The 27,030-nt window shown below is 34.6% G+C and overlaps 2 protein-coding genes and 1 pseudogene across 2 annotated transcripts; 1 reads left to right on the top strand and 2 right to left on the bottom strand.

The window, feature by feature from the left end:
- Positions 1-904: 904 nt before the first annotated feature.
- LOC110695813 lies at positions 905-1,697 on the bottom strand (annotated as a pseudogene).
- Positions 1,698-15,244: 13,547 nt separating this feature from the next.
- Positions 15,245-21,651, top strand: LOC110695740 (protein ABSCISIC ACID-INSENSITIVE 5). Its single transcript, XM_021872967.1, has 5 exons — positions 15,245-15,408; positions 19,146-20,370; positions 20,588-20,659; positions 20,778-20,807; positions 21,263-21,651. The coding sequence occupies exons 2-5, from the start codon at positions 19,261-19,263 to the stop codon at positions 21,359-21,361; spliced, it is 1,311 nt and encodes a 436-aa protein (XP_021728659.1). The 5' UTR covers positions 15,245-15,408; positions 19,146-19,260; the 3' UTR covers positions 21,362-21,651.
- A 409-nt stretch (positions 21,652-22,060) lies between these two features.
- On the bottom strand, positions 22,061-24,292 carry LOC110695741 (F-box/LRR-repeat protein At1g67190-like). The gene is made up of 2 exons (XM_021872968.1): positions 24,020-24,292; positions 22,061-23,708 (listed from the first exon to the last, which is right to left on the bottom strand). Exon 2 carries the CDS (start codon positions 23,638-23,640, stop codon positions 22,384-22,386), a length of 1,257 nt encoding a protein of 418 aa, XP_021728660.1. The 5' UTR covers positions 23,641-23,708; positions 24,020-24,292; the 3' UTR covers positions 22,061-22,383.
- Between the last annotated feature and the right edge of the window lie 2,738 nt (positions 24,293-27,030).

The following is a 27,030-nucleotide window of genomic DNA, read 5'->3' as shown; positions in this document are numbered from 1 at the left end:
AAAATTGCTTATAAAAGGTGGTTTTTTGCAAAATTTCCTATATTTTATATCTTTGTAATAAGAAATAGAAAGATAATTAGGATGATGAAAAGGCAAAACCAATATGAAAAAATAGTTTTATTAGATTTTGAATTTTGGTGGAAAAACTGACTTGTTAGCCAAGAAAATAGTCAATTACGAGATATTAAACTCACAATTTAATTATTTGATCGTACTAATAACAAGCTAAAAGTCAATAAATAATCTAAGATAAGTCATTCACCAAACATAGCCTTTAACAATTTAACTTAATTAATTACTGTAATTACATTAGTTTGTTAATTTTAACATTTTAACACCACATAGATCACCTTCTTCTCTCAAAAGTCATTGTTTGGAGGGATGTTTTGCAATCAAGAACATCGGCCCCAGCCCAATGCATAGCCCCTTTGTTAAAATCAACTATCTAAGCCTCTAAGGGCCTAGCTTGTAGAACACTTGGTTATCATTACCCTGGTACAAATTATTTTCATTTGTATTTACTATATACTATAATTACCCACATACTTTGTATAAATCTTATTTTTCGGGACCCTACCCAAAGAGCGTATTAAAATCTTACCGACAAGATTAGTATGAGACAGTCTCATGTGATGGGACAGAACAATCACCCCATCATTATTCATTTATAATTTACAATCCAATTTATATGGTAATACACTTATGTTAACATACATCTGTTTCATGCAATAATTACTCATTGTTTTTTGTTTTTATCAAACAAATGCAAGAATTACTTATTTAGTCGTTTTGAGATTTGTATTTTATCCAAATTTAGGAATGTTTGATATCCAAAACAACATCTAACTTTCAAGGATACTCAAATTCCATCACTTAGTCAAAAACTCACATAAAAAGCTCTTGATAATTAATAAATCACCTAATTGTTCACCATAAACACTTTGACAATCGTTCAATAGAAGGCTAAGAGAAAAGAAAAATACAAAAAAGGACAAAAAATAACTTACTAATTAAGTGACTTTTTTGGGAAAAAATTTCTTCCTAATGGTGCTTATCTGATCAAGTGTCATACCAAAAGCTTTTTCAAGCAATTCATCATTAACTCCAGCACCAAACAATACATTTGGGATTCTAATGATCCCAGGATTTTGGCTATTAAAACTTCCTATTATCTTTGCCGGAGATTTCCCAACATTCATTTGAAAGTGCACTAATCCTCTAGGGTAAACCATAACCTCCCCTGCATTGATCACCTTAGCAAAAATCCTATTCGTCGAGTCAACAAATCCGGAGTAAACACTCCCACTTACCACGTACGCAATCTCCGTGGCTCTAGGGTGCAAATGGGGCACATTAACACCCCCAACCTTAAGATCGGCCCTAGCAAATGACATTCCAAGGGTGTTTAGGCTTGGAAAATTAAAGGGTGTTACAGATATTCCTGCGAAACCTATTTCAGAAAAGTTTCCAGGATGTTTAATCCCGGAAAATATAAAATCTTCAGGGGTTACCTCAGCCAAGGGTTTGCATGGGAGGATATGAAAGTGAGGGGAAGTTGTAGCTCTTAAGGGTATGGAATTGTTGCTAGGGTATACAAAAATCTTGGATAGGGTCTGGATCAGAAGCATTTGCTAGGAAAATATACAAAGAAAATATAACTAATAAAACTACCTTTATTTGAGCCATGTTTTTATGGAATTTTCTCCTTGTACAACTTCTTAAGGGTTACTAGGAATGAATTTATAGGTGTGATTTCTACAATGGGTATTTTGGGGATTTAATTGTAGGCCATATACTTTAATTTCTTTTGCTATAACTAAATACCACGCCAAAACAACATCATTGAGATTCAATAAACTACAATAATAATATGATATATCTTTTTGTTTTATTTATGTATACTTTTTACATGCTTTGTCTTGCTCCTTTGAAATTTAAAGACAATGTAATAATGTCGCAAATAATTATGATAAAGATAATGATAGTTAGCCAAGTTTTAGTGATTCTCATTTTCTCATCAACAAAAACACATTACAAATCCAATGAGTTTGATCTTGTCGTAAAAATGCACGTTTGTTAAATTAACTTACTCATTGCATGTTGTTTTAAACCAATGTTCATAGTTAATCCATATACTTACAAGATTAGGTAATATCTTAAACATGCTCAATTTTTTTTACTTTCAAGTGAAATTGTGTTATATCATAATTATATTTTGTAAAAAAAAAAAAAAAATAGAGTCAACTGTTATTGTGTTATAAGTGTCTCAGTGCAATATATATTTTATATTTTAATTTTTTAAAAATGCACGGTTAAAGATATTCATTTTCTAACTAGTGCATGAAGACCATACCAAAAAAAAAAAAAAAAAGGCAGTTTGGAAAAGAAGTTTGTTCTGTGATAAAAGTAGCAAGTGTCAATAATCCTAATATAAGACTCACTTGAGGATCATGGAGTTTGAGGGACGGTTTATCCCTCCATCTCCCTTAGGAGTGACTTGGGTTCGATCCTCACCTCACCTCACCTCACCCTTTCTGTGATAAGAGGGGCAATTCCGTATCTTACCGTGTAAAAAGAGATAATAAATAAATTATAAGACTCGCTCTATTTCTAAATAATAGCTTTTACTTCTTCAGTTCTTCCAAAGTATATGACTGTTTTAAAAAAATTCAAATCACATTTGGGATTTGTTTTGCTTTACAGATTGAAACTTAAGTGAAATGAATTGTTTATGAAAAAAGAAAATTAGAAACTGAATTGATTGAAGTTGAACTGAATTGAAATTAAGTAGAAACAAGCCCTTAGATGGATCCACATATTGACTAATTCTATTTTATTCACTCAAGTTTTAAATCAATAACACTCATAAACCCCACCATAATTTCTTCTAGAACTCCTATAAAGAATACTCGGTAGATTATTCATTCTCACCGCCATCCTTTTATATGCAACATTAATTAACAATACCCTACTACGGAGTGTAACTCAATTCCTACAACTATGTACTGTGCACAGAAGACACAAGACTTTTACTTAGGAATAGAGAGACCATGGTAATTAAAAAAATTATTTCATATATAATGTCTAAATATGCACACAAAAAAATATAAAAATATAAAGTATTGTGTCTTATGTGCGGTTGGCCACATAGTGTGGCCACTTCTAAATTAACAAAATAATCCCTATAACAGTGACCGAGTAACTCCTATAACAATGACTAAATAATCCCTACAAAACTAATAAAGTGAAATTTTATGGTATACACGATTGTACCATTCTTGGTACATACTAAACAAAGGGGGGGGATACAAAGAACATATAGTTGTTTTGTAAAGAACATCAAATTTTATATTTATATAGCGCGGAATTTGCAACTTCATTTTACTTGTCTTTTGTTTGCACTTCACATGGAGGAATAAAAGGTCGGTAAAGGAATATACTTCTATTGCTTAGGCATTGTTTGTTTATAGTCGTCCTAAGTTGAATGTTACGTGTGAAATATCTCGTATATTGAAAAAAAATCTTTATTTTTATTATTTGTATATGGTGATTCTTTTAATTGGAATACTATGTAGAGCTACAGTGGATTATAATTCTTAGGTTTTTCAATGATAATGCAGAAAATGAACAAATGTTAAAATTGTTGTTTGTTTATTTTCGCAGTGTTGATATTAGCATTACTTAATTGTGGTGGTACAATACGAAATAGAGAAAGAATCATCAATGATGAAACCGAAACGACCAATTCCTAATCCACTAGAGAGGCTAACATATAATCAATGAGTTCATTTCATCCATCACAAAGGCTATCAATATTAATCAATGAGTTCATTCATTTCTAATTTAAAAGTACAATCCTTCTAGATGAAACCGAAACAACCAATTCCTTCACACACTTATTGCCCAACCGTACATGAATGTATATATATTATACTAAAGCAGCCTATATCCACCTATCAAGTCCAGTCTAACCAATGAGTTCTTAGACATAAGAAGTCATGTATAGTGTATAGTGACTAAATTCAAGTCCAGACTAAATTATGAAATTAATCTTATTTTACACTGATGAATTACTCATATGCTAAAATTATGATCTTTAATAGAATCCCATGTGATCCTATCATTACAGATTACGAAGTTCAAAATCCATAGTAGAATGTTCTTAACTTAATGATAATCCTATTTTAAATCTATAGACTTTGCTCCCAAAAAATCCGACCGCCCTCTTCCACTGCCTCCCCCTCTCCCCTCTCCCTTCTCGAGGCCCCTTTCCTCAGAGTTCTCGTTTCCAGACCATCGACTGCGAAAAAGGTCCTCGTTAAATATTCCTTTTCTGCTATATATTGGTATTGTCAACTTTTTTTTTGCCACAATTTGATTTGGAAATTTTGGGAAGGTGGTGAACAAAGATGTGGAATTTAGTACTTGGAAATGGCAAAGATAGTGTGTAGAGAGAAAATTTAAAAGCTTTTAAGAGATGGAGTCGTGGAGAGGAGGAGGGAAAGCTCAAATGTGTAAGGAAATGTAGACGGGAAAGAACAATTTGAAGTTGGGTTGTTGGAGTACAAAATTACAAATAGGGGTACAAAGGTAAAACACATTTTGAAGGGTAAATAGGGGTACAAAGGTAAAATAACATTTTGAAGGGTATAAAAGTCTGTGCACTATTCATAAGAACAACTTTCTACTTTTTATAAGGTAGGGATACAAAAAAATAAAATAAAATAAAAAGAAAAGATATTTTTTAAAAAAATTATGTTTTATTTTTTAAAAGATTGTTATAATATACTCAATCTGTCAGTCATATGCCGATGCACTTGATATGATTGACCTTATTTTTATATAATTAAATTTTAATGAAAATTATAAAAATAAAATTATATTATGAAACTTTTTATTAATATATCTATCTAACATATTTTATAATAAAATATATTTTTATTATGTTAGTAAAAAAAAAAATTATAGTCAAAGTTAATATATGAATAGTGAAAAAAAAGTCCAGCGTCTTACTTATTCTAGGACGGAGGGAGTAGTTTATAATATATAAAAAAAGTCAACATGTTGAAGGTGAAAATCAATAATTTTAGAACCTTATAAATTTCATATTTTAAACTAAAATCAAACAGGTGTAATGCAATTCATAGTTTGAAAGACAGAATTGATTGTTGGGTTCATGATTCAGTAGACATACGAACTATCATTTGTTTGGTTTTTTAATGTGTCGAGAGTGGTTCAAGAGTACGGAGGCATAAGATAAATTGCAAAAAGTTGTTTTGCCGTTGAGGTTCGATCGAACTTGTGAAATGTTCGGTCAAACTAGGTAAAAGAGCAATTTCATTTCTAGAGCAGGTGTGGTCACACCTCCAAGAAGTTCGACCACACTACCCCAAGTTCAACCAAACTCAAGGTACGTTCGGTTGAACTCCTTGCGCTTTGTTCCACCCGCTGATTTGTTCGATGTTTTCTATATTTTAATCTTAACTCTTGGATTGTATTTTATACTCTTAGACTTTATATACTTATGTATATCGTTTATTAGGTTATGATGTTAAATTTAAGAGAGAGAAAAAGCCTCTTGAAATTAGTTCATCTTTTTAGGGTTTAAGAGAGTGAATTAAGTGAGGTGTGAGCTTTCATGGTGTATTGAGAGCTTGTAATCATCATCATCAAGTTACTCCATAGTGGATTGGTGGGTTTCCTTACGGCACTTGGGTTCCTACGGTAAATTCATTCATGTTCTTTGTTATACATAATCCTTTTCAATTAGTATCAGAGACAAGGTTAATTTGGTGCTATTTTGGATTAGTTTGTGTGGAATTGCTTGTTGTTTGTGATTGAAAATCCAAAATTTGAATCTTTTGGCGGTGTTAAAGATTTAATTTTTTTGGTGTTGTGGGTGTTCAAAATTTGAGTGGCTTGTTGGAATTTCAATTGTTTGTTATTGAAATTTGAAATCTTGAATTTTGGGATTGATTAACAATGGGAAGACGAAAAATAAAGGATTGAGAAGTTTGATGGAAAAGATTTAGAGTTTTGGAAAATGCAAATAGAGGATTATTTGCACCAAAGGGATCTTTATCAACCTCTTGAGGAATGAAAACCTTCGGTATAAAGTAGGAGTATTGGAAGGTCTTGGATCACAATGCACTTGGAGTAGTGATTGTCATTGTCTAGAAATAATGTTGCCTACAATGTCAAGGATGAGAAGACAATAGCGGGTTTGATCAAAACTCTATCAAGTATGTATGGAAAGCCCTCAGCAGTGAATAAGGTTTACTTGATGCGCTGATTATTTGATTTGAAGATGAGCGATGGTAGCTCAGCCGCGGAACACATGAAATGAGTTCAATTCGATATTGAGTCAATTGTCTTCGGTGGTGATTAAGTTTGATGATGAGGTGAAGGCATTGATTTTGTTGTCCTCCTTACCTACGTCCTGGGAAACGGTGGTGGCCACTATTAGCAACTCTTCGGGGAAGACGAAGCTAAAGAGTGATGATGTAAGGGATTTGATTTTGAGTAAGAGCACTCAAAGAAGAGAATCCGGGGAGTCATTCAGTGAGGCATATGCGTTTGAGAGTAGAGGAAGGGGAAGATAACAAGGTGGGAGTGCTAGTCATCATGGAAGGTCAAAGAGTAGAGGGCCGGGAAGGTCGAATGCCAATGTCTTGTGTTGGGGATGTGGCGGTGAGGGGCATGTGAAGAAAAGTTGCCCCAAGATTAAAAAGAAGGAGAAGGGCAAGAGCCAAGGGAGTGATGAATTGTTAGGTTTTGTAATGTGTGGAGAGTGGTTCAAGAGTATGGAGGCATAAGGTGAATTGTAAACACTACTAGAAAATAGCTTAATTCCGACGTAAAAATTCAGTCGGAAACACCCCATTTTCTGTCATAAAACCCGTTTCCGATGGAAATTCCGTCGGAAGAAGTTGTCGGAAAAGGTGTTGTAGTAAAATTGATGTTTTCTGTCGGAATCGGTTTTTCGACGAAATTTCCGACCAAAATTTTCTGTCGGACGACAAATTCTGGCCCGTGAAATTCCGTCGGAGATTTCCGACGGAAATTATGTCGGAAAATTCAATTAAAAAAAAAAAAAATTGTACCCCAACCTAGAACCACCAGCCCCCACCCCAGAACCATTGTACACCGACCCCAACCACAAACCCATTCTTATCCCACCACCACTGACACTACCATACCAAAATTGAACCCCAAAACAAAAAAAATCAATCCCAAAAACACAAAAACACTAAAAAAAACGAAAATTAAACCCAGTAAATTAAGCACTAAAAAACAAAACTTAAACCCAAAAACACGAAAATCAACCCCAACAAAAGGGAAATCCCCCAAAAAAATCGAAAATTAACACTAAAAATCGAAAATTAGCCCAAAAATCTTAAAATTAACAACAAAATCGAAAAAATACCGTACAATACAAAACCTGTAAATCTACATATTTAAACAGAATTTCGTTTAAAAAAACGATGATTTTATTACAAGATATATACAAATATACAATTATCTAATAAAATTCATATATTAACATAACAATTACAAAACAGTTAACTAGATCTACAATCTAACCTAAATTAAAACTATATCTACAAAACAAAAACCTTGGGAGTGGGTGGCTCGGGACGGTGGTCGTCGTAGGCTTTGTTGTTGTTGCACCGTTGTTGGTGGTGATTGACATCGGTGGTCGTCGTAGGCTTTGTTGTTGTAGCGTTGTATTTATTATTCCGTTGGTGCTTGATGTTAATGGAGAAAGGTGAGAACGAAGAAAGAGAGAGAGAGGAGAAATAAAACAAAAGAAATAAGATGCAGAAGGAGAAGAAGATCGAGAAAGAAGAGAAGAGGAAAGGAGGAAAGAGAAGACAAAAAAGAAGAGAAGAGGAGAGGAGGGGAGAGGATCGAAGAGAGAAAGTGAAGGGGAAACAAGTGGCGGCATGTTGAAATGAAGGGGGGGTTAGTTGTTTAGGGTTCCGTTTTTTTATCTTTTTTTTTTTAAATTAGTTTCCGACGGAAATTTTCGTCGGAAAATTCCGACGGATATAAATTATGTTGGAAATTTAATTTTTCGACGGAAAAATTTGTCAGAAAGAACATATTTTCCGACGGAATAATTTTCCGTCGGAAATATACAATGGAAAGAAAATCCGTCGGAAATATTGATTTTTCCGACGGATTTTTAGGTCCGTCGGAACCATTCTGTCGGTATTCGACCTGATTCTTGTAGTGAAAGAAGTTGTTTTGCCGTCGAGGTTCAACCAAACTTGTGAAATGCTCAGTCAAACCAGGTAGAAATGGCAGAACTTGCGGCAATTTCATTTCTAGAGCAGGTGTGGTCACACCTCCAAGAGGTTCGACCACACCACCCCAAGTTCGATCGGACTCGGCACTAGTAGAATAAGGCAAATGGGAAGCGGTTCAAACCCCCTAAAGGAAAGCGGTTTTGAACCGCTTGCGTTTGGGGGGCTTCTCATTAGCCTTTTAAATGAACCGCTTCCCATTTGTAGTGAAAGGGAAGCGGTTTTGGTGCCAAACCACTTCCCATTATGCCTTTAAACAATAAATATTTTTTTTTTTTTGCTTTTTTCTCAGAAATTAATACACAACAACTAATATATGTATAAAAATATAAATTTCCATTGATAATTTGATGTAATATTACATTTTAATATTGTTTCCAAAAAAATTACATTTTAATTAAAAAAAATATTCTACAGATCATTTAAAAAAATAATTCTAATGAAGCCACCAGCCCACCACCGCCATGGTATTCTGCCACCACCGCCATGCAGTTCCACCACCATCGCCGTGTTGTTCTGCCGCCACCACCCTGCTATCACCACCGCAATCTGAAGCTAAATGGACAAACAAAATTAGAAAAAAATCAAAAATGTAAAGATCTAAAAACACGAAACACCTAAAAAATTAGATAAAAAAAATCGAACAATCTAATATGCACCAGATCTAATTTAGATAAAAAAAAATATTCAAAAACTTTTAGAACTCAAAAACTTCAAAAAAACTCAAAAACGAACCCGGAAATGTAGAACTATAAACGAACCCTAACCAATTTAGAACTCAAAAACATTAAAAAAAAATCATAAATCTAATCGATTCAAAGCAAAACATAATCCAACAACCCAGATTTTCATATAGAAGATGAAATTTGAAGGGAAAAAAAACTAGATTAACATTCTTACCATAAACTTAGATTTGAAAATCGTGAGGGCTACTCGATCGGCGGCACTCGGTGTGGGCTGCTTGGGGTGCTAGGTGTGGGCTGCTCGGTGGTGCTCGGCGTCATGGATGTTGTCGGTGATAAGAGGAGAGAGGAAAGGAGATGAGAAAGGAAAGAGGACGTGAGGGGAGAGGGGAGAGGGGAGAGAGGATAGAGAAGTGAGGCATGAGGGGAAAACTGAGAAATGAGAGGAGAGAGAGCGTGAGAAATAGGGGGTTTTAGTTTTTAGGGTTTTTTAGCTAATAGGAAGCGGTTTACTGTTCAAACCGCTTCCAATTACAATATTTGGAAGCGATTCACCCAAAACCGCTTCCCTTTTCAAATCTTAAGTTGTTTTTTTTTTGGGGAGGGTTTTTGGAAGAGAAATTGAATACCCGCTTCCAATTTACGGCTTCCCAATTAGATTTTTCTACTAGTGCAGGGTACGTTATGTCAAACTCCCTGCGCTTTGTTCCAGCCGCTAACTTTCTCGATGTTTGTTGCGTTTTAAGCTTAGCCCTTGGATTGTATTTTATACTACTCTTAGATTATATACTCATGTATGTCATTTATTAGGTTATGATGTTAGAATTAAGAGAGAGAAAAAGCCTCTTGAAATTAGTTCATCTTCTTAGGGTTTAAGAGAGTGAATTAAGTGAGGTGTGAGCTTTCATGGTGTATTAAGCGCTTGTAATCATCATCATCAAGTTACTCCATAGTGGATTGGTGGGTTTCCTCGCGGCACTCGGGTTCCCACGGTAAATTCGTTCGATCTTGTTCTTTTTTTTTTACTTTATTGTTTCGGTATTCGATTATTGTTATTGTCGTTAATCAGGAACTTGCTAGCACATGCGTAATCCTTTTCATCATTCTCTATTTTTACAAGGATTTATATATACTTAGCACGAGCTTCTCTTCCGGATTCTGAGTCCGCTTGTTTTAATCAACTGCATCTTCCGTGTCTTACCTAGAGCTGCAACAACAACTAATGGATCCTTTTTCTAATAGGGAATATTAAGGTTGCTATGTTTAATATATATGATAATAAGTTCCCTAGTCTGGATGGGTTCACTTCGACATTTTTCAAGACCCATTGGCAAGTGGTGGGCGCTTTGGTGATTCATGCGGTTCAGCATTTCTTCGCTCATGGTTATTTATTGAAGGATTGGAATCGTACTTTCCTGGTCCTTCTTCCTAAAGTGGATAGTCCAGAGTTTGTTTCTTAGATTCAAACCATAGGCCTTTGCAATGTTCTTTATAAGCGCATAGCTAAGTGGGGTCGCCTTAGGCTAGTTTTTCCATCTTTGGTTTCCAATTTTCATAATGCTTTTGTCCCTGGTTGTCTGTTGTCCGATAATGGACTGGTAGCTCACGAGATTCTTTCTTTCATGAATGGTTTTAAAGATCAGAACCGTTTTTAATGCTTCTTTGAAGCTTGACATGAATAAGGCTTATTATGACCGGGTTCGATGGAATTTCTTACTTCATGTGTTGCAGTTTTTCGATTTCCTAGAATATTGGATTCATATTATTCAGTAATGTGTTTCTACAATATCTTATGAGGTGTTGGTTAATGGAAGTCCTTTTCCTTCTATTCAACTTTAGTGCGGTCTTCGTCAAGGTGATCAAACAACTTTGGCTGATTGACTAATTTCTAGGAATGACATGAGGCAATTAATTTCCTATATATTACAAATTTCTATGAGAAATAACTTCCTGTTGCAACCAAACATTGCCCAAGTCTTTGGTACCAATGTACCACCACAAATAAGGGTGTTTATGAGACAAGACAACATGTGGGCTACTAGGGCTCGAGTTTAACTCGAAATGTTGAGTCGAGTCGAATAGCTCATTACTGGACTCAAAAGATCGTGAGAAACTCAAATTCCTTTATGCAATATTATATTTAATAAAAGAATTGATTTTTTTTTTTTTTACTAACTAACAAAAATACAACATATATGTACTCATATCATCATTTGTATATTTCTCAAAAGTACAAATATAAAGAGAACGAAGAGATGTTACATTAAATAGGGGTTTCTACTAAGATGAATCAAATATCAAGCTACTCGCGCTCAACTCGGTCAAATTCGGTCAAAAGTCAACTCAATATGTTAACGAGTCGAGTCGAGCTACCTCAAACTCGAGCTCGACTCGCATCCTAAGCACCCTTAACTACAAATATAGACATATAATGTAGTACCACACTAACACTTCAGTTGTATAATTTAACCATTCAAAGGCACTACTTTAAATATTGTATGCTTGTATTAAATGTTTTGATCGATCTCATAATTAGAGAATATATTGTTGTTAAAAAATAGTGTAGTTTAATTGAAATTGTTACTTTTACAAGTCAAACTATAAGTGAATCTGCCTAACCATAAGAAACACCATAACATGCATGCCTAACTTGTTACGAAAATAAATTAATGTAACATGAATTTAGATTGTTCATGTTAATTTTTACACGAAGTAGTATATTCTAGTTAGGAGGTCGGAGGAAAAGGAGGCGAAGCTAAAGTTGCTTACATATGAAGAGAAAATTGATGAATTATGGACCAGAGATTCAAACCTTGACCTATAAGATAGAAAAATAGAGGCAGCTTTTATGTTTGGTGGACTTCTAAACGTGTGCAAGAAACAAAATCACTTAATTTTCTTTTACTTTGAGCAAAGAATTTATTTAATCCGTCAAAGTTTTAATTCGAATTGGTAGGTTGATTGTTATCCATTAAAATTAATTGTATCATCTACAAATCTATAATCAATCTCTTAATGTATGCATATAAAGCTTGGTAAGAATGAAATCCACCGTAAGTAATGGTTTGACTTTGACATACACCTTTCAAAATAAATCGAGGATTAGGCAGTTAGGCCTCATGAGGGTAGGTAGTAGTTTTAGGTACATATAAAAAAATATTTACTCGTAATAGATATAGAGTATTTCCTTTTAATTATTTAATATGTAAATTATTAGTAACATTAAACTTAAAGATTAATGTGTAAATAATTAAAGTATGTGATAATCTTATACAAAAATGAATTATTAATGACATTGGTGCAACAATCCAAGACATTGTTTGTACCCAATAACTCACTTGTGATCAATAGGCAATAATTTTAAAAATGTCATTTTAGGGCCTCTTTTCATTGACTGAATTCAGCTAAACTGAACTGACTGAGCTGAATTGAACTGAACTGAATATTTTATAAGAGAAGGAAATAGGAGCTAAACTGAACTAAATTGAATTGAGCTGGACTGAACTAAACTGAATTGAATTTCAACGTATGAGAACATACCCTAATCCTTTTGTTTTATGAAAATAGTATAGTGCACCCGCATGGTGCACCTGGAAAGAACATTAGACATATTTTAAAGAATATGGGCAAAAAAAATGCTAGTCTTTGAAAAAGAACATACCTGTGTTTGACAAAAGAACATGTTTGTGTTTGACAAGAACATGACATTACAAAAAACATAAAGTCTTTACAAAAAGAACATGTTATTTTTCATGGTTATTTGGGTGGTTAAATGTGTTTGAAAAAGAACATTATATTTGACAAAAAAGAACATGTTCGTGTTTGACAAAGATATAGGTGATCATTGGGTGGACTGGGCCAAGGTTAAAAAATCAGCTCACTTCTCGAGTCGGGCCAAGTTTTGGGCTGAAGTTTTTGTACCCAAACCTGCCCAAAATGGTCCGGCCGTACGGGCTTTTCGTGTTGAGTATAAAAAATCAACTAAAATGCATAATAACGCAATCTGACCGAATTAGGGGGTGAAATTTTTTTGCCCAAAACCCGTCCAAAATCAAGCCGGGTTGGTCTAACTTTGATCACCTCTAACCAAATAACATAAATTCTTTACAAAAAGAACATGATAATACAGTAAAGAACATGTTCTTTTTTCTAGTTACTCGGGTGATTGATTTTTTTTTTTTAATGTACATACATTAAAAAGCATATTGTATAATGTAAAGAACATATAGTTCAAACTCAAAGAACATATTAATCAAATTTAAAGAACATATTATGCTCAAGTTCTTTATAAATATCTATAATGTTCTTTTTTTCGCCCATGTTCTTTTAAATATACCTAATGTTCTTTTTGGGTACACCATACGCATGGTGCACCCGGGTGCACCAATCATACATTATTTGTTTTAAAGTTTAATATGATTGGATTAATGGTATTTGATTTGGAGCTAGATTTTTTTTTTTTTTTTTTTCGGGATAACCCTTTACTTTTTCATTCTATTCATTTCTAAATGTTCTTATCACAGGTCAAATTCGTAATATTCTTTATAAATTTACTTTTTTTTTTTTTTTTTTTTTTTGAGGCATCTTTATAAATTTACTACATAACAAGAAACTTTTATGATTTCACGATCATTTAACCCACCGCAACTTATCCGCTTGTATGATTTGAATATATGACTTAACTTAGTTGGACAATTAATACACTTTATCGATCTCCGATTATAGCATGCCCTACCATTACACAATTTCCTTTTCTACCTACAAGCTAAGCGACACACAAAAATTCGTGTGTGTGAATATATCATGCTTGATTCTCCGTTTTTCTTTTGAGATGGAAGGTTTTTTTTTTTTTTTTTCTCTCCAGATGGTAGCTTTTTTAGGTGGTCCTTTTCTTTTTTGTTGTTTAGATGATAGATTTTTTTTTATTTAAAAAAAAAGACAAAATTAAGAGGGGTATTTGAGAAAGTGAAATTTATCACCCAAAATCCTTTCACTTTATATATAGGATCATTATTACTAATAGTAACTATCAAAAATATTAAAAAAACCGAATGCAGTATCATTCCTGGATTCCTATAATTGGAAGAAAATCTCTAACCACTTGAGCTAATATGAGTAATATCTCACTCCCACATGAAGTATCAATATAAAAACGTGTTACTCTGTGATTGAATTATAACCCATATCATATATAACTAATATATAAAGCTAAACTTTTAGCCATGCGACAAAATAGCGACACTTGGCGTTCAAACTTTTTGCCAAGTGTCGCGCCACGTAGGATAGAGTTATATAGAATTCAATTTGTAAGATAAAAAAGTTAATTTAGAATTCTATTTTCAATCAAATTTGGATAGAAATTTAGGATAAAATTGTTAATTTAGAATTTATTTTCAATAAAATACCAATATTTCATATGTACAAATTAAATTATAATTTTATTAAAAATTAAATAAATTATCATATAAATTTATTTTTTGTATCATAGTATTTTTTTGGAGCAAAGGAATTAGCTCAAAATGCACCACATCCATTATTTATAATATATTCTAATCAATTAAAACAATATACTTTACAATCTAATATAATTTTATTACTGTGTGTAGACCTGTCAATCGGGTCGGGTCACGAGTCATTTCGAACAGGGTCATTATTTCAGGTTACGGGTCAAAAAATGTTTTTCACCAATGTTATTATTATTAATCATTACATGCCTAATATATAGTTTAAATTATCATAAAAACACATCAATTTCTAACTAATTTATATTAAATCTCAATCGAAGACCGATATTTTTATACTAACTTAGAATCGAATTATCGCATCGGGTCACATTGCAAGTTCTTGCAACAATAAAAATTAGTAAGACACGCGTCAAACGAGGGATACACGCATGAATCCACCTGTTGCACACGTGCTAACACCTCCATCAAATCTAACAATCTCACTTTCCTTATGAAATTACTAAAACACCCCTACTTCTTTTTCCTAAGGCGGACTTCACAGTTCACAACATACATTTATAAAATCCAATTCAATAAATATTCATAGTACTCCAAAATTTTAAAAATGAAATAAAAAAACCTTTTTTAAAAAAATAAATTATTTCTGTGGTCCCCAGATAAACCTTCTCTCGATACTACCGTCCTGTGTGACGGCCCAAAAATTAATTGGGCCCCCTAAAAAGAAAAGGATACCCCACATTTTAAGGGCTACCCTTGTCTATTTCTCCTCCTTTACACCCCAATTTTTCCAGTACTCTTATTGATTTTACACACCCAAAAAAAAAAAAAAAAAAAAAAAAAATCTCATGACTTTTTTTTTTCTCCACATTTTTTGATGGGTTTTCCAGCAGAAACTTGGATGTCTCAGATTTGAAGAAATTGGATTGAATTTCTACTATTTCATCAAATCAGGTTATTTGAGCTTTTTGTTTTTGCTTTTGTCAATATAATTTATTGCTTCCTTGTCATTGATTATGATCTTGAAGAATTGGTTCGGGATTAATTAATAGTCGCGTTGATAGTGTATTTTGTACTCGTAATAAGACGGACCGATATCTTAGCGTTTTTGAAAGGGAAGAGGGATATGACTTATGAGAGAGCTGTGGATTTTACTACTGCATTTTTAAGTACCCCCATTAAAACATACATATACTTTTGGGAGTTTTGGACATAGTTTTAAGTTTTAACTACTAATTGCCATTTTTCTTGGTTTTAAATTGATCCACTTGTAAGAGTCTGAATCACAAACTCTTAGTATTGTGGTATTCTAAATTTAGAAAACAATTAAAAAATTTATTATTGGATGTAAGTGTTAATAATAATAATCAAAATCAATGAAAGTGACGAAGAAAGTAGATTATTCATCCATCTGATGTGGTAGATATTTATATTTATTACGTAAAGTTGTCACATTTCAATTTAACCGTGAACACTAATTTTTTAACATAATGGGTAGATTAATGGATTACCTACTTATATAGTATTAAACATATCCCTAGACATCAACCATCATGTTAAGCTTTTGTTTGAAATGATCAAACCACCAACATGGTATCAGAAAACTGAAAAAACTGTTAAATATCGAATAGTTAGTCGGTTACATTAACTAATGATGTATTGTGCAACAAAACTATTAAAAATCTAATAGATAGGCGATCCGGTTGTAACCTTAGCTGTGAGGGAACATATGTGCACCATTTCCGAATTGGGAAGTATCCTTCTATGAGTTCTATCCCTTTCATGACACTATGTTGTTAGGCTTGTAGCACACCGCATACGTATTTCATTTTTTTATGTAAACTAAAAAAAATTATGCTTTTAAGTCCATAAAACAAATGCTAGTGGAAATATCTGATTATTTAATTTATCTTTATTAATCTTTATGATAATTTATGTATATCTTCTAGGAGAACTATCCAGTCCTAACTCCCAAGTCCTTGAAGTGAAGTTTAGATAAAAAGTTAAGTGTTTATTAATTGGCAAAATTGATTAAAAATATGTTTAGTGTTTCATTAAAAGAAAAAAAAAAGTTTAATTAAGAAAAATGCCTAAAAAGAGGTTGGTCCTAGTCTTTGGGCTTACGCACTAATTATACCCGTTTTTGGTATCAGTGACGTTAGGTGGTCCAATTATAATTCCTAAAAGTGAGCTATTTTTTTCTTCTCTTGTGAACGGCTGTCGAAGATATTTATTTTCTAACATGGTAAGGAGACCAATTTTTGGATCGGAACCACACATGAGTCAACAAGATCCTATTTCATATCTCTGTTGATGTTCTTATTTATTTGAAATAGTTTGATTAAATACGATTGATAATGTTGTCGAGTAAATAGGGATAGAGGAAGTAATAAGTTTAATGGGGGTGAAGGAACAGAAGGGGAGGGGAGAGATTTCTACCTTTTAAGAGTGTATATACGTAGTATATTAAAATTGTGGTCCAGTGTTATACTCTCTATGTCTCTTTTTAAAAGGACGAGTTAAAATATAAAAAAAGTTATACATCTCAATCATGACATAAAGTAATTGATCTAAGAACACTTAATTAATGTTATTATTAAGAGCAATATGAAAATATCAATAATTTAACATACGAAATTTAGAAAGCGGACATATATATCAATTCTACCTCGTGTGGGTAAGATGTGAGATTTACATTTTTACCAACCGATTCCCACTTAATTCTCAAGTTTGAATTTTGGTGGCCACATCATACCACTACTTTGAGGAAGATTGTATCGGTGTAACCTTGTAAGCATGAAGGAGTTACGCTTATGGATTCATGTGCCACTCAAAATAGATCTCAATTAATGATGTGCATATAATTAGATTTTTTTTAAATTTTAAAACCCCTTAATAATAAATAAATAAATAAATAAATAAATAAAGGGCTATTGCTTCATCTATCTAAAACTTTGGACCTCTAATCTACGCTATTTTTTTATTTTTATTTGAAGCTTTAAAATCTTGATTAATCTAACATAAATTTAAGTAATAAGTACATTATTGTGATTTTGTGCTATACATATATCAAGTTTTCAGTTCTTAGTGTTGTATATAATATAAGGGCTAAAAGTGAAAAAATTTAGCTAACTTAAACAGTAAGTACATCAATCAGCACATAATTTTGTCATGTATTTTAAACTATTACGGAATAATAATTTCGGAAAATTAATTAAATACTTGTATGCTATTCTTTCCCTACACTTTTGTGTTTGTATAAGCATCTTATAATTCAAAGCTAGTAAGTCTTCAATTTCTTTGTTGCTATCAAATTGTTTTTCAAACATGTAACCATCACAAAATTCACTAGGCAGATTGTGACGAAAAGTACTTGTTTAGCTTTATTTATTTATTTTCCTAAATAAATTTCGATCGATTATACAACAATCAACATATTTTTTGTATGACTAACCTTTGTTCAAAACTTCCAAAATAATAACTGACAGAATTAAAAAAAAAATGAACATAATGGACAGTAGATAAGATAAGAAAGGGTGAGTAAAGGAATCAAGAATCATAGTACAAGCTGTACAACAAAGAAGGTTGTCTTTTACCAACAGAAACAGCATTTTGCCTTTGCTTTCATTGGCTTTGTTGAGAGGTTGCCTAAAATTTAAAAGGGCTTTTGCATCAAATTTGCAACCATGGTATGGTTACGTATCGCCATTTCGCTTTCTTTGCTTCTTTTTTATACTGCTAGCTGTCTAGGACTCTAGGAGCATGCGAATGGTATTCCTATAATCCTTGGCTCGTCGCTATTCCTATGCCTTTTGAGAGGGCATTACCTCCCCTGATTCAACCCTTCTCGAGTGCAAATAATTGAACCTAGGATTCGTATGACTGTATCTCATGAGTTTTGAAATTAAACTATACGGTCGTTTTTCTTCAACAATTAATATTTCTTGATATATTTTTCACAATTTTGAGTGTATCTAGGAACATTTTATCTTGAATTTGTACACTAGGAATAATAAGTGAGCTGATATTCACTCATTCTTATTTGTTAGTTGTTACTACTGTTTGTTGTAAGGCGTACTCAAAAAGAATGGAATTGAATCATACTCCCTTTGCTACATAGGTTTTCTTGTTTTGTTAATTGTTGCCTAGATAATCAATATGAATTCGTTTCAGTGGAGAATTATTCCAAAAATGTGAAAGAAATTTTTTGACAGTTCATTTTAAGTAAAGAGGACAACTCAAAATCGACCATTGGAATTACTCTGACAATGTTACATTGACGAGAGGTTAAAAAATCAATTTACGATTTATTATATTAAATAGTCAATTTGCAAGTATTATTCCTGTTAATTATTCCTCAATACAAAGTACAAATTTTGTGTGTATTGGTCCATTTCAATATGCAAAACCATTGCTGAAAATGAGGTTCTACCGTTTGTGAGTTAGGAAGCTAGGAGAACTTTAAGAAAAGAAAAAGGAAAAATTCAAAGTAAAAAATGACTAAAATATCAAACAGTTTTTGTACTTTTTGTTCTTTTTTTTCTTCTTATTTATTTGGAATTTGAGGTGTGAACAAAAAAGGGAAGAATTTATTTCTTGGTATCTCTTTTATTTCTTCCACTTTCTTTATCTATGATCTACCTCTAGTGTGATGGTTATGCTTAACACTACTCTGCTTTGCTCTACTGCAGCTTCATACTCCAAAATACAGCTTCCTACAACAGATTTAAATCGAAGAGTTCAATCGGAGGTCCGAAAGGTTATCTATATTTGGAAGAACGAACAGCGGTGGCGGTGAATTTACAAATGGTAGCGGCTGAGTTGGAAATAATGGCACAAGCAGAGGTTAATTCACCAGCAATGACAGACCATAATCATAACCATGGCAACGGCGGGACTAACAATAATAACAACAACAACTACGCGTTCCCAGCCTTGGGGCGCCAGTCTTCAATCTACTCTCTTACCTTGGATGAGTTTCAGCATACTCTTAGTGAGAACGGAAAGAATTTTGGGTCGATGAATATGGACGAGTTCCTAAACAGTATTTGGACTGCTGAGGAGAATCAAGCTCATCATGGCCACCATCATGAGCATCCTAATAATGTTCAGCTGCCTTCTGTTAGTGTTGCAGCTTCTTCGAGTAGTAAGGGGGCAATAGCTAAGCAGCCGAGCTTGGCGAGGCAAGGCTCCCTCACCCTCCCAGCACCACTGTGCAGGAAGACAGTTGATGAAGTTTGGACTGAGATTCAGAGGATCCAACAGCCTGAGGATGATGAGCAACAGCAAAATGATCAGCAGCAACAACAGGTGGTAAATTCCAATGATCCTCAGCGCCAAGCGACGTTTGGAGAGATGACTCTAGAGGACTTCTTGATTAAAGCAGGTGTTGTTCGCGAACAATGTGGGCCCACGGCACCAACACCATTGGCAGTAGCACCTGCTCCGCCTCCAACTCAGCACCCGCCTCACCACCAATTTGGCTTTAGTGCTCCCCAGATGGGTCCTACCTTCGTCACAAGGCCCATGATGGGTATGGCCCCAGGAGGGGCCTACCAACCTATGGCGCCAAGTGCAGGAGAGAGTTCCGCGTACACAGGGAATGGAAAGAGGACTAATGGATATCCAGCTCCAGTAGTGGGGCCCTCAGTGGCCTGTTATGGAGGTCGTATGAATAATGGAGGGGGCCCTGGTGGAGCTTTCGCACCTGGTGCACCAGTTAGCCCGGTTTCTCCAGAGGGTATGTGTGGACCAGGCCAGGTAGACAATCCTGGTGGCCAGTATGGAATGGACATGGCTGCGTTACGAGGGAGGAAGAGGATAATCGACGGCCCAGTGGAGAAGGTGGTGGAGAGGAGACAGAGGAGGATGATCAAGAATAGAGAGTCTGCTGCCAGGTCTAGAGCCAGGAAACAGGTATACTTTTTTTTTTTTTTTTTTTTTTTTTTGAGTAAATAACTTTGTCCACTTAGTTATGCTAAAAGGTAGTATAGAACTCTTAATAATCACAGTGAGTAAATTATGATGTAAAAGAAGAGCAATTCTAGAATGCAGTGACTTATTTTGAATCAATCGGTTTTGTCTTGCACTAGTTCCTTCAACTATATGGCTTACTGAATTGCATTCTCTACAGGCGTATACCGTAGAACTGGAAGCAGAATTAAATCAGTTAAGGGAGGAGAATGCACAATTAAAGCAGGCCCTGGTAATAATACTGGTGTTTCCTATAGAATTCAATGTGTTTTTCTCTTCAAGTGCACATTATTACAAACAAAAAAATTCCCAACTATAATTTGTCTCACAATTGTTGCTTTTAATTACAGGATGAAATTGAGAGAGAAAGGAAACAGCAGGTAATCCTTTTCGCTTTGCCTTTAAGAAAAGTTTTTGACGGCCTCATGAGTTATGATTGTTAAACCTGGAATGCTCACAGAAAGTAATGATTTTATAAATGAGAATCAACTTTAGTAAGCCATATTTAGAGCCATAGAGGTGGCAAGCATGTCTGGTCCAGTGTAGGCACAGTGTTTTGGGGCATATTTTGATGATTTACTGACCTGGTTTAATTTTGGCCTGGGTCATATTCGGTTTTCATTAAGTAGCTTATTATGATTCGTCAATGAATGATAGACCTAGTAATTTTCGGGTCGGGTTGGGTCTTTTGTTCGAGCCATGAAATTTTGGATATTATTTGAGATTGGTTCAAATAATTCAGATCATGTAATTGTAGGGGATCATTGTTCGGAGCAATCAAAAGTTGATCTTTAGACAACAATTTCATCGTGTTTTATTTGCTTGTGGTTTGCAGTATCATGAGGAGCAGAATTTACAGGCAGTACTGAGCAGGGCACAGAGAGCTCAAGATAAGCTGAAAACGATGAGGAGGAGTCGGAGCTGCACCCTTTAGATTAGATTCAAAGAGGAAACTGAGTCCAGATATAGTATTTAGTAGTAATTATGTAATCTGATCGTCAGAGATCAATAATGTAGTGTTAGTTGTTCTTTTAGGTTATATTATACACAAAGCAAAACAGCCTACCTTTCTCTTCTGTTGTCATCTTTAAAATGATGTAAATATTTTCTGCTTTTTAGCAACTAGTTGCAGAATTTGTATATGGATTTCATCCTCTCCTTAATGTATTGCAAACTTAACAGGAGAATCTGTCAGATAGAAATTCAAGTCAAATTTTGAAACAACATTATGCGTTTTGAATATAGGTTTATATTGATCAGTCTAGTTCAATTTTGGTTGACACCAAATGCAAGTTGAATAACTTGGAATCACAACCGGTGTATGTTTCACTAGCATTCACCAGGACCATTCTAGCTCTGTTATCACTTAGCAGGGGGAAAAAAACCACAAGAATTGATTTGAACGAGCTTAAGAAACCGAGATGCAACCGCAAATGTTGCCTCAATTTCTCCTAATCAAGAGCATTGCCTTCCATTGTGTAAACTTAGTATCAAATACACTAATCATAAACCATGATTGTTATCCAGGAGTGCTAATATTTTTATCAGAACAGACCATTGCAGCTACTTTTTTCTCATGAACAATTTTAAAGGTAGCTTGTACATTGTACTCTTGTACATGATTTTACAAGACAACAACAAAAAAAAAAAAAAAAAAAAAAAAAAAAAAAAAAAAAAAAAATCACATCTTGGTCCATATTTCCAGGACTTCATACCCAACCACAAACAATGATCAACATTTAACAGTGAATGGAAAATGTGTAATCTTTCCATAAAAACATAATTTTGTTTATAGCATTTGGGTTCCTAATATTGCTTATGAACATGCAAGGTTACAGCAATTTCTATCTCTAGGAAGCCTTAATCCTGAGAGGATTGGCGGAAAGAGAGTGGCATATGTCCCTGACCAAGCCACACTTCTAATAAACTTGACCCAAAATTACAAAGGGATAGTTGTCATTCAAATTCAAATAATACCTCTACTTGTGAATGAATCCTCATAAGCCGGACAATGGATGAGGTGAAGCGAGCGAGAGCATTGCACTCGTCATGTGTTTTGGCCCCTGACACAGCCCCATAGATAATCAACTTCTTGAGGTTAGGGCATCTTTCTAGAAGTCCAGACAACCATTCTATGAAGAGATCATTGATGACCGTCCACCCCAATTCCAACACAGCTACATTCTCCAAACAAGATGATCCTGGCAAACCATATTGAAGCACAGAGTCTCTTTCATAGCTTAAAGAGAGATGCTTCAGTCGAGGAAAGCAAACAGAAGCAGCCTCCAAATCCACAACTTCATCTTCATCATCAAACACTCCGCCCCAGAGTCTAAGATACCTCAATCTCGGTGACTTTGAGATTATATGATAAAACTTTGGCCACATAATTGTGAAGTTGCTTGCATCAACAACTTCAAGATTTTCAGTATTCTCACCAATATCAAAATGCAAAACACTAACATCGTCAATCCTAAGAATCCTCAACCCACCTTTCCCAACAAGCAAAAACATTTCAAGGGTACAATCCTTCAAATGCAGTTTCTCAATATGATCACCCTCTAATATAACCTTGTCCATGCTAATTGCGTCCATATAGACATCTTTCAACGAAGTACTACAGAGCTCCAACGTGGTATGATTATCAGATATGGCAATATCGGGATTAATAAGCTTTAACACCTCAAGCTTAGGACAAATATTGAGCAGCAAACTCAAGTCCAGTGCTGAGATGCTAACACTAGTCAATAACAAAGACCTCAATTGAGGAAACCTCTGATAACTAGGCTCTACACCAATGATCGAGTTATGAGCTAATGCCAAAACCTCTAGCTTATGCCGTCCACATTTTTCTAAAATGTTCACACTAGGAATTGTCCTCACATTATAGTATAGCTCGCGCAAAGAGTCTCGTGTATACAACAGCCAAGCAACCACAGGCGCAGCTGAGAACTCGTCGATATCATCCATAAGGATCGAGAGGCGTTGAAGTCCTCTTGTTTGGAATATAGTTTGAGTGATCAAAATTTCCAATCTATATTGTGGGAAATCATGGTACAAAGGCCAATCACTCGAATCGAACAAGAGAGAATGAAGGTGATTCCTCCAAGCCTCATGCCATTTTCGGCATGAAGTAGATGCAATCACCACATCTCTAGCAGCCCCAAGTTGGGACAATATGTTACCAATAACTTCAACTGGGAGATTATCCATACTTACACAAAAACAACCCAAAAGTCCCACTTCAATACAATCTGTCTCCGTATCCGTCTCCGTGCAACCTAGATTAAAACCCGAAAAAACCCAAAAATTTTAAAATTTAGTGTAGGATTTGTGAGAATCAGGGTTTCAAATTTGCCCCATCAAAAAGCAAAAAAATTGAAAATTTAAGATACCCAGAAACAAAAATTGATAAAATCCTTAAAGGGTGTAACTAAAAGACGAAATTACTGAGAATTATGGTACAATTTAGCAATTTTAGAAGCAATTGAATCAAATTGTTCCCCAACTGAAGCATAATAAATATAAAAAAAATTCAAAATTACGTAGTATAAAAGGAAACTTTTGAGATGAAATTTGAAAGAGAACTTGCCGTTAGATGTAGATGTCAATCAATTGAATTGCCTTCAAAAATCAATTCAACTATTCAGTAGTTTGTGCTGCGGCTACAAAATGGGGCATTGCCGCATTGACGTGCTCTTCCTATTTTTCCACCTTTAATTTGAAGATGGTCGTCAAAAGTGAAATACTTACCAGTAAAAACAAGTTCATCTCGTAGGAAAATTTGTCAATTACAATCGGTAAAAAATAAAAATAATCATTTTTACGGGTTTCAAATTACAGCTACTACTTCCGTTTTTTATTATTTGCAACATAGGGGTATTATTTGTGAAATATAAAGTATTCCTTTGTTGCAAATAATAAGAAACGGAGGTAATATTAAAGTTTATTTTTGCATAATACAATTAAAAAAAAAAAGTCACCAAACATTTTAAAATACAACCAATATCGGATATCCGGCTACTTTCGCTGTAATTTTTCGCATTAATCATTTATTGATACGGTATAATCTCGTCCCCTGCCAATACTAGTTTGGAATCATTTATTGATATTATGAAATTCTTGCATACTTATGCGCAAAAGACAAAACTACCGGAAATGCAAGTGAGTTGTTCGTTGATGTTATAGAAGATATGGATCAAGAGATTGATAAGCAATCATTGAATGTCGAGAGTGATGAAGAAGATGATGTGAATTCTACTCATTCGGACACTTATTCTTCTACTAATCAATACGGAAAACGCCCCGGGAAGAAAGAGAATGATCATTCAACTCCTTCCAAAATGGCAAAAGTGAAAGCTTCTACAACTCATTCTTTCGCAAGTGATTCTACTACTCAATCTGGAAAACTCTCTACGAGGCTAAGGTAAAAGGAAAGAACATGTAGATTTGAAGAGCTTGTTTGAATGATGATGATTTGGTGGCCTCCTTTCATGATGTTTTCAACAAATTTGGGAAGATATTTGAAGATATCAATGTTAATCTCGGGACTATAGCTAGTGCATGGTCTAAAGCGGAAAAAAGAGAGCAAATGATGGATGAAAAAGTGAACACGGTTTTGGATGAGGTGATAAAGTTATATGACATTTCTCCGTTTGAAGCTTTAGAGGTTGCTACAATTCTCACGACGGAAGAACATAAACTCCGCATCTTCTATCAAGCACCAACTAATATGAAGAAAAAATATGCAATTAATCTCTTAAGAAGAAGTAGAAATTTTTGTCCTAAGTTATTGGGGTTAATGTTTCAATATCTTTTGAATTATTTTCTTTTTTAGAATGCAAGAATTTAAATGCTTTTGTAATCAACTGCATATGGTAATTATTGTTACTCTACGCCTCTACATTGCATAATGTGTAGCAAAAAATAGCAAAGACAACAAAAAGTAAAAGAAAAACTTTGTTTTTTTGAAGAAAAAAAAGGAAAACTATTTGTTTCCTAGTTATCTATGCTAAACAAGTTGAAACAAATTGTTATAATCGTTTAACATTTCCTTAGTGATACCAAACAACTAGTAAGGGTAACACTATGAGGGCATTTGGTATGGATATTGGAAATGGAGTAGAAAGAAAACAATAAGGAGAAGGAAATGAATCATTTAACCGTTACCTTTTTATTTGTTTGGTTTAAACATGGAATGAATCACTTGAACCTTAACTATCTTTATTTTTGTTTGAGAATGATAAAGAAAGTTGTTGCCTTAACTAATACGAAGTAGATAGGTTATAAATGGGTGGAAAACTGGAAACAATTACCCTTATGTAATACTTCCTCAGTTTTCATTTAATTGATACGTTCAATTTAAACACACATATTAAGAAGAGGAAAGAGAATGATAAAGCAAGTGGGGTACACTAAAAAAAGCAAGCTATAAAACTTAGCCAAAAAAGAAACGCGTGAATTAAAAATAAACTTCCTAAAAAAGGAATTACTCCGTATGTGTCAAATAAAAAACGGAGGGAAGTAGTAATTATCACCCAATCATTCTAATCAAACATTTGATAATGATAATTGTTTAATTGGGAGCCTAAATTGAACTGAATAGAGCTGAAATGAATAATTAATGAGAGAAGAAAATTAAAAATTATATTGAATTGATTGAAACTGATCTAAACTGAAATTAAGTTGAAAAGAGGAAATTTTCACATTTGCTACCACCTAAAACGCCTCGCTTCAGATTTGCTACCTATTTAATTTTTTTTTTTTTACTTTGCTACCACCTAAATCAGACTTTGTTAAAACTTACTACCACTTAACGAAATCCGTTAGGATTTTCGTTAAGTTTATTTAAAAAAAAAAGAAGAAAAATTAAAAAGATTTTTAAAAAATTTAAAAAAAAAACAGCAACCCCACCCACCCCTTCCCCTAATCTGCCACCCTCTTCCTCCCCTAATCTGCCACCCTCCCCCTTCCGGCGCCTAAAGATTCGGCCGGCGCCGACGACCTCACCCCCTCCCTTTTCCCCACCCAAAATTGACAATCCTAATCCTAAGCCGACACCCCCAAACCCAGACCACCACCGCCACCGCCACCGTAACCCCCAAAACCCATACCAACACCACCGTAACCCCCTTTCCCCTTCCCTCCACCGGAAATCGGCCCCCCCTCCCCTGATTCCCCCATCGAAATCGACCCCCCTCCCCTTCTCCTACCCTTTTCGGCCATCCCTAACCCTAAACCACCACCCCAAAACCACCACAACCGAAACCCTAAAATTCGTTTAGGGTGGTGGTTTAGGGTTAGGGACGGCCGAAAAAGGTAGGGGAAGGGGAGGGGGTCGATTTCGGTGGGGGAATCAGGGGAGGGGGGCCGATTTCCGGTGGAGGGAAGGGGAAAGGGGGTGGTTTTCCTCGGGGTGGGGGTCGGAGCTCAAGAACGGGAAAGGGAAAGGGGGGATTGGATGCGCATAGGAGGGGTGGGTTCGTGCGGCGGTGCCGACGGCGGCAGGGGGAGGGGGGTGAGGGGTGGCAGTGAGGAGGAGGGGTGGCTGCAAGGTGGTTAGAGGGGTGGCTAAACGGTGGAGTGGACCCACTAACGGAAATA

Source organism: Chenopodium quinoa, unplaced genomic scaffold, assembly GCF_001683475.1.
Source record: "Chenopodium quinoa cultivar QQ74 unplaced genomic scaffold, ASM168347v1, whole genome shotgun sequence".
NCBI classification, from domain to species: Eukaryota; Viridiplantae; Streptophyta; class Magnoliopsida; order Caryophyllales; family Amaranthaceae; genus Chenopodium; species Chenopodium quinoa.
Note: the sequence above shows the minus strand (reverse complement) of the source record. Positions and strands in the feature narration are given on the sequence as shown.

What these genes read in the sequence shown, in the direction of transcription:
- LOC110695741 (XM_021872968.1), bottom strand. Translation starts at nt 23,640, where the DNA reads ATGGATAATCTCCCAGTTGAAGTTATTGGTAACATATTGTCCCAACTT.
- LOC110695740 (XM_021872967.1), top strand. Translation starts at nt 19,261, where the DNA reads ATGGTAGCGGCTGAGTTGGAAATAATGGCACAAGCAGAGGTTAATTCA. An exon ending in GGTCTAGAGCCAGGAAACAG is followed by an intron (nt 20,371 to 20,587) that starts GTATACTTTTTT and finishes CATTCTCTACAG; the next exon opens with GCGTATACCGTAGAACTGGA. An exon ending in CACAATTAAAGCAGGCCCTG is followed by an intron (nt 20,660 to 20,777) that starts GTAATAATACTG and finishes TTTTAATTACAG; the next exon opens with GATGAAATTGAGAGAGAAAG.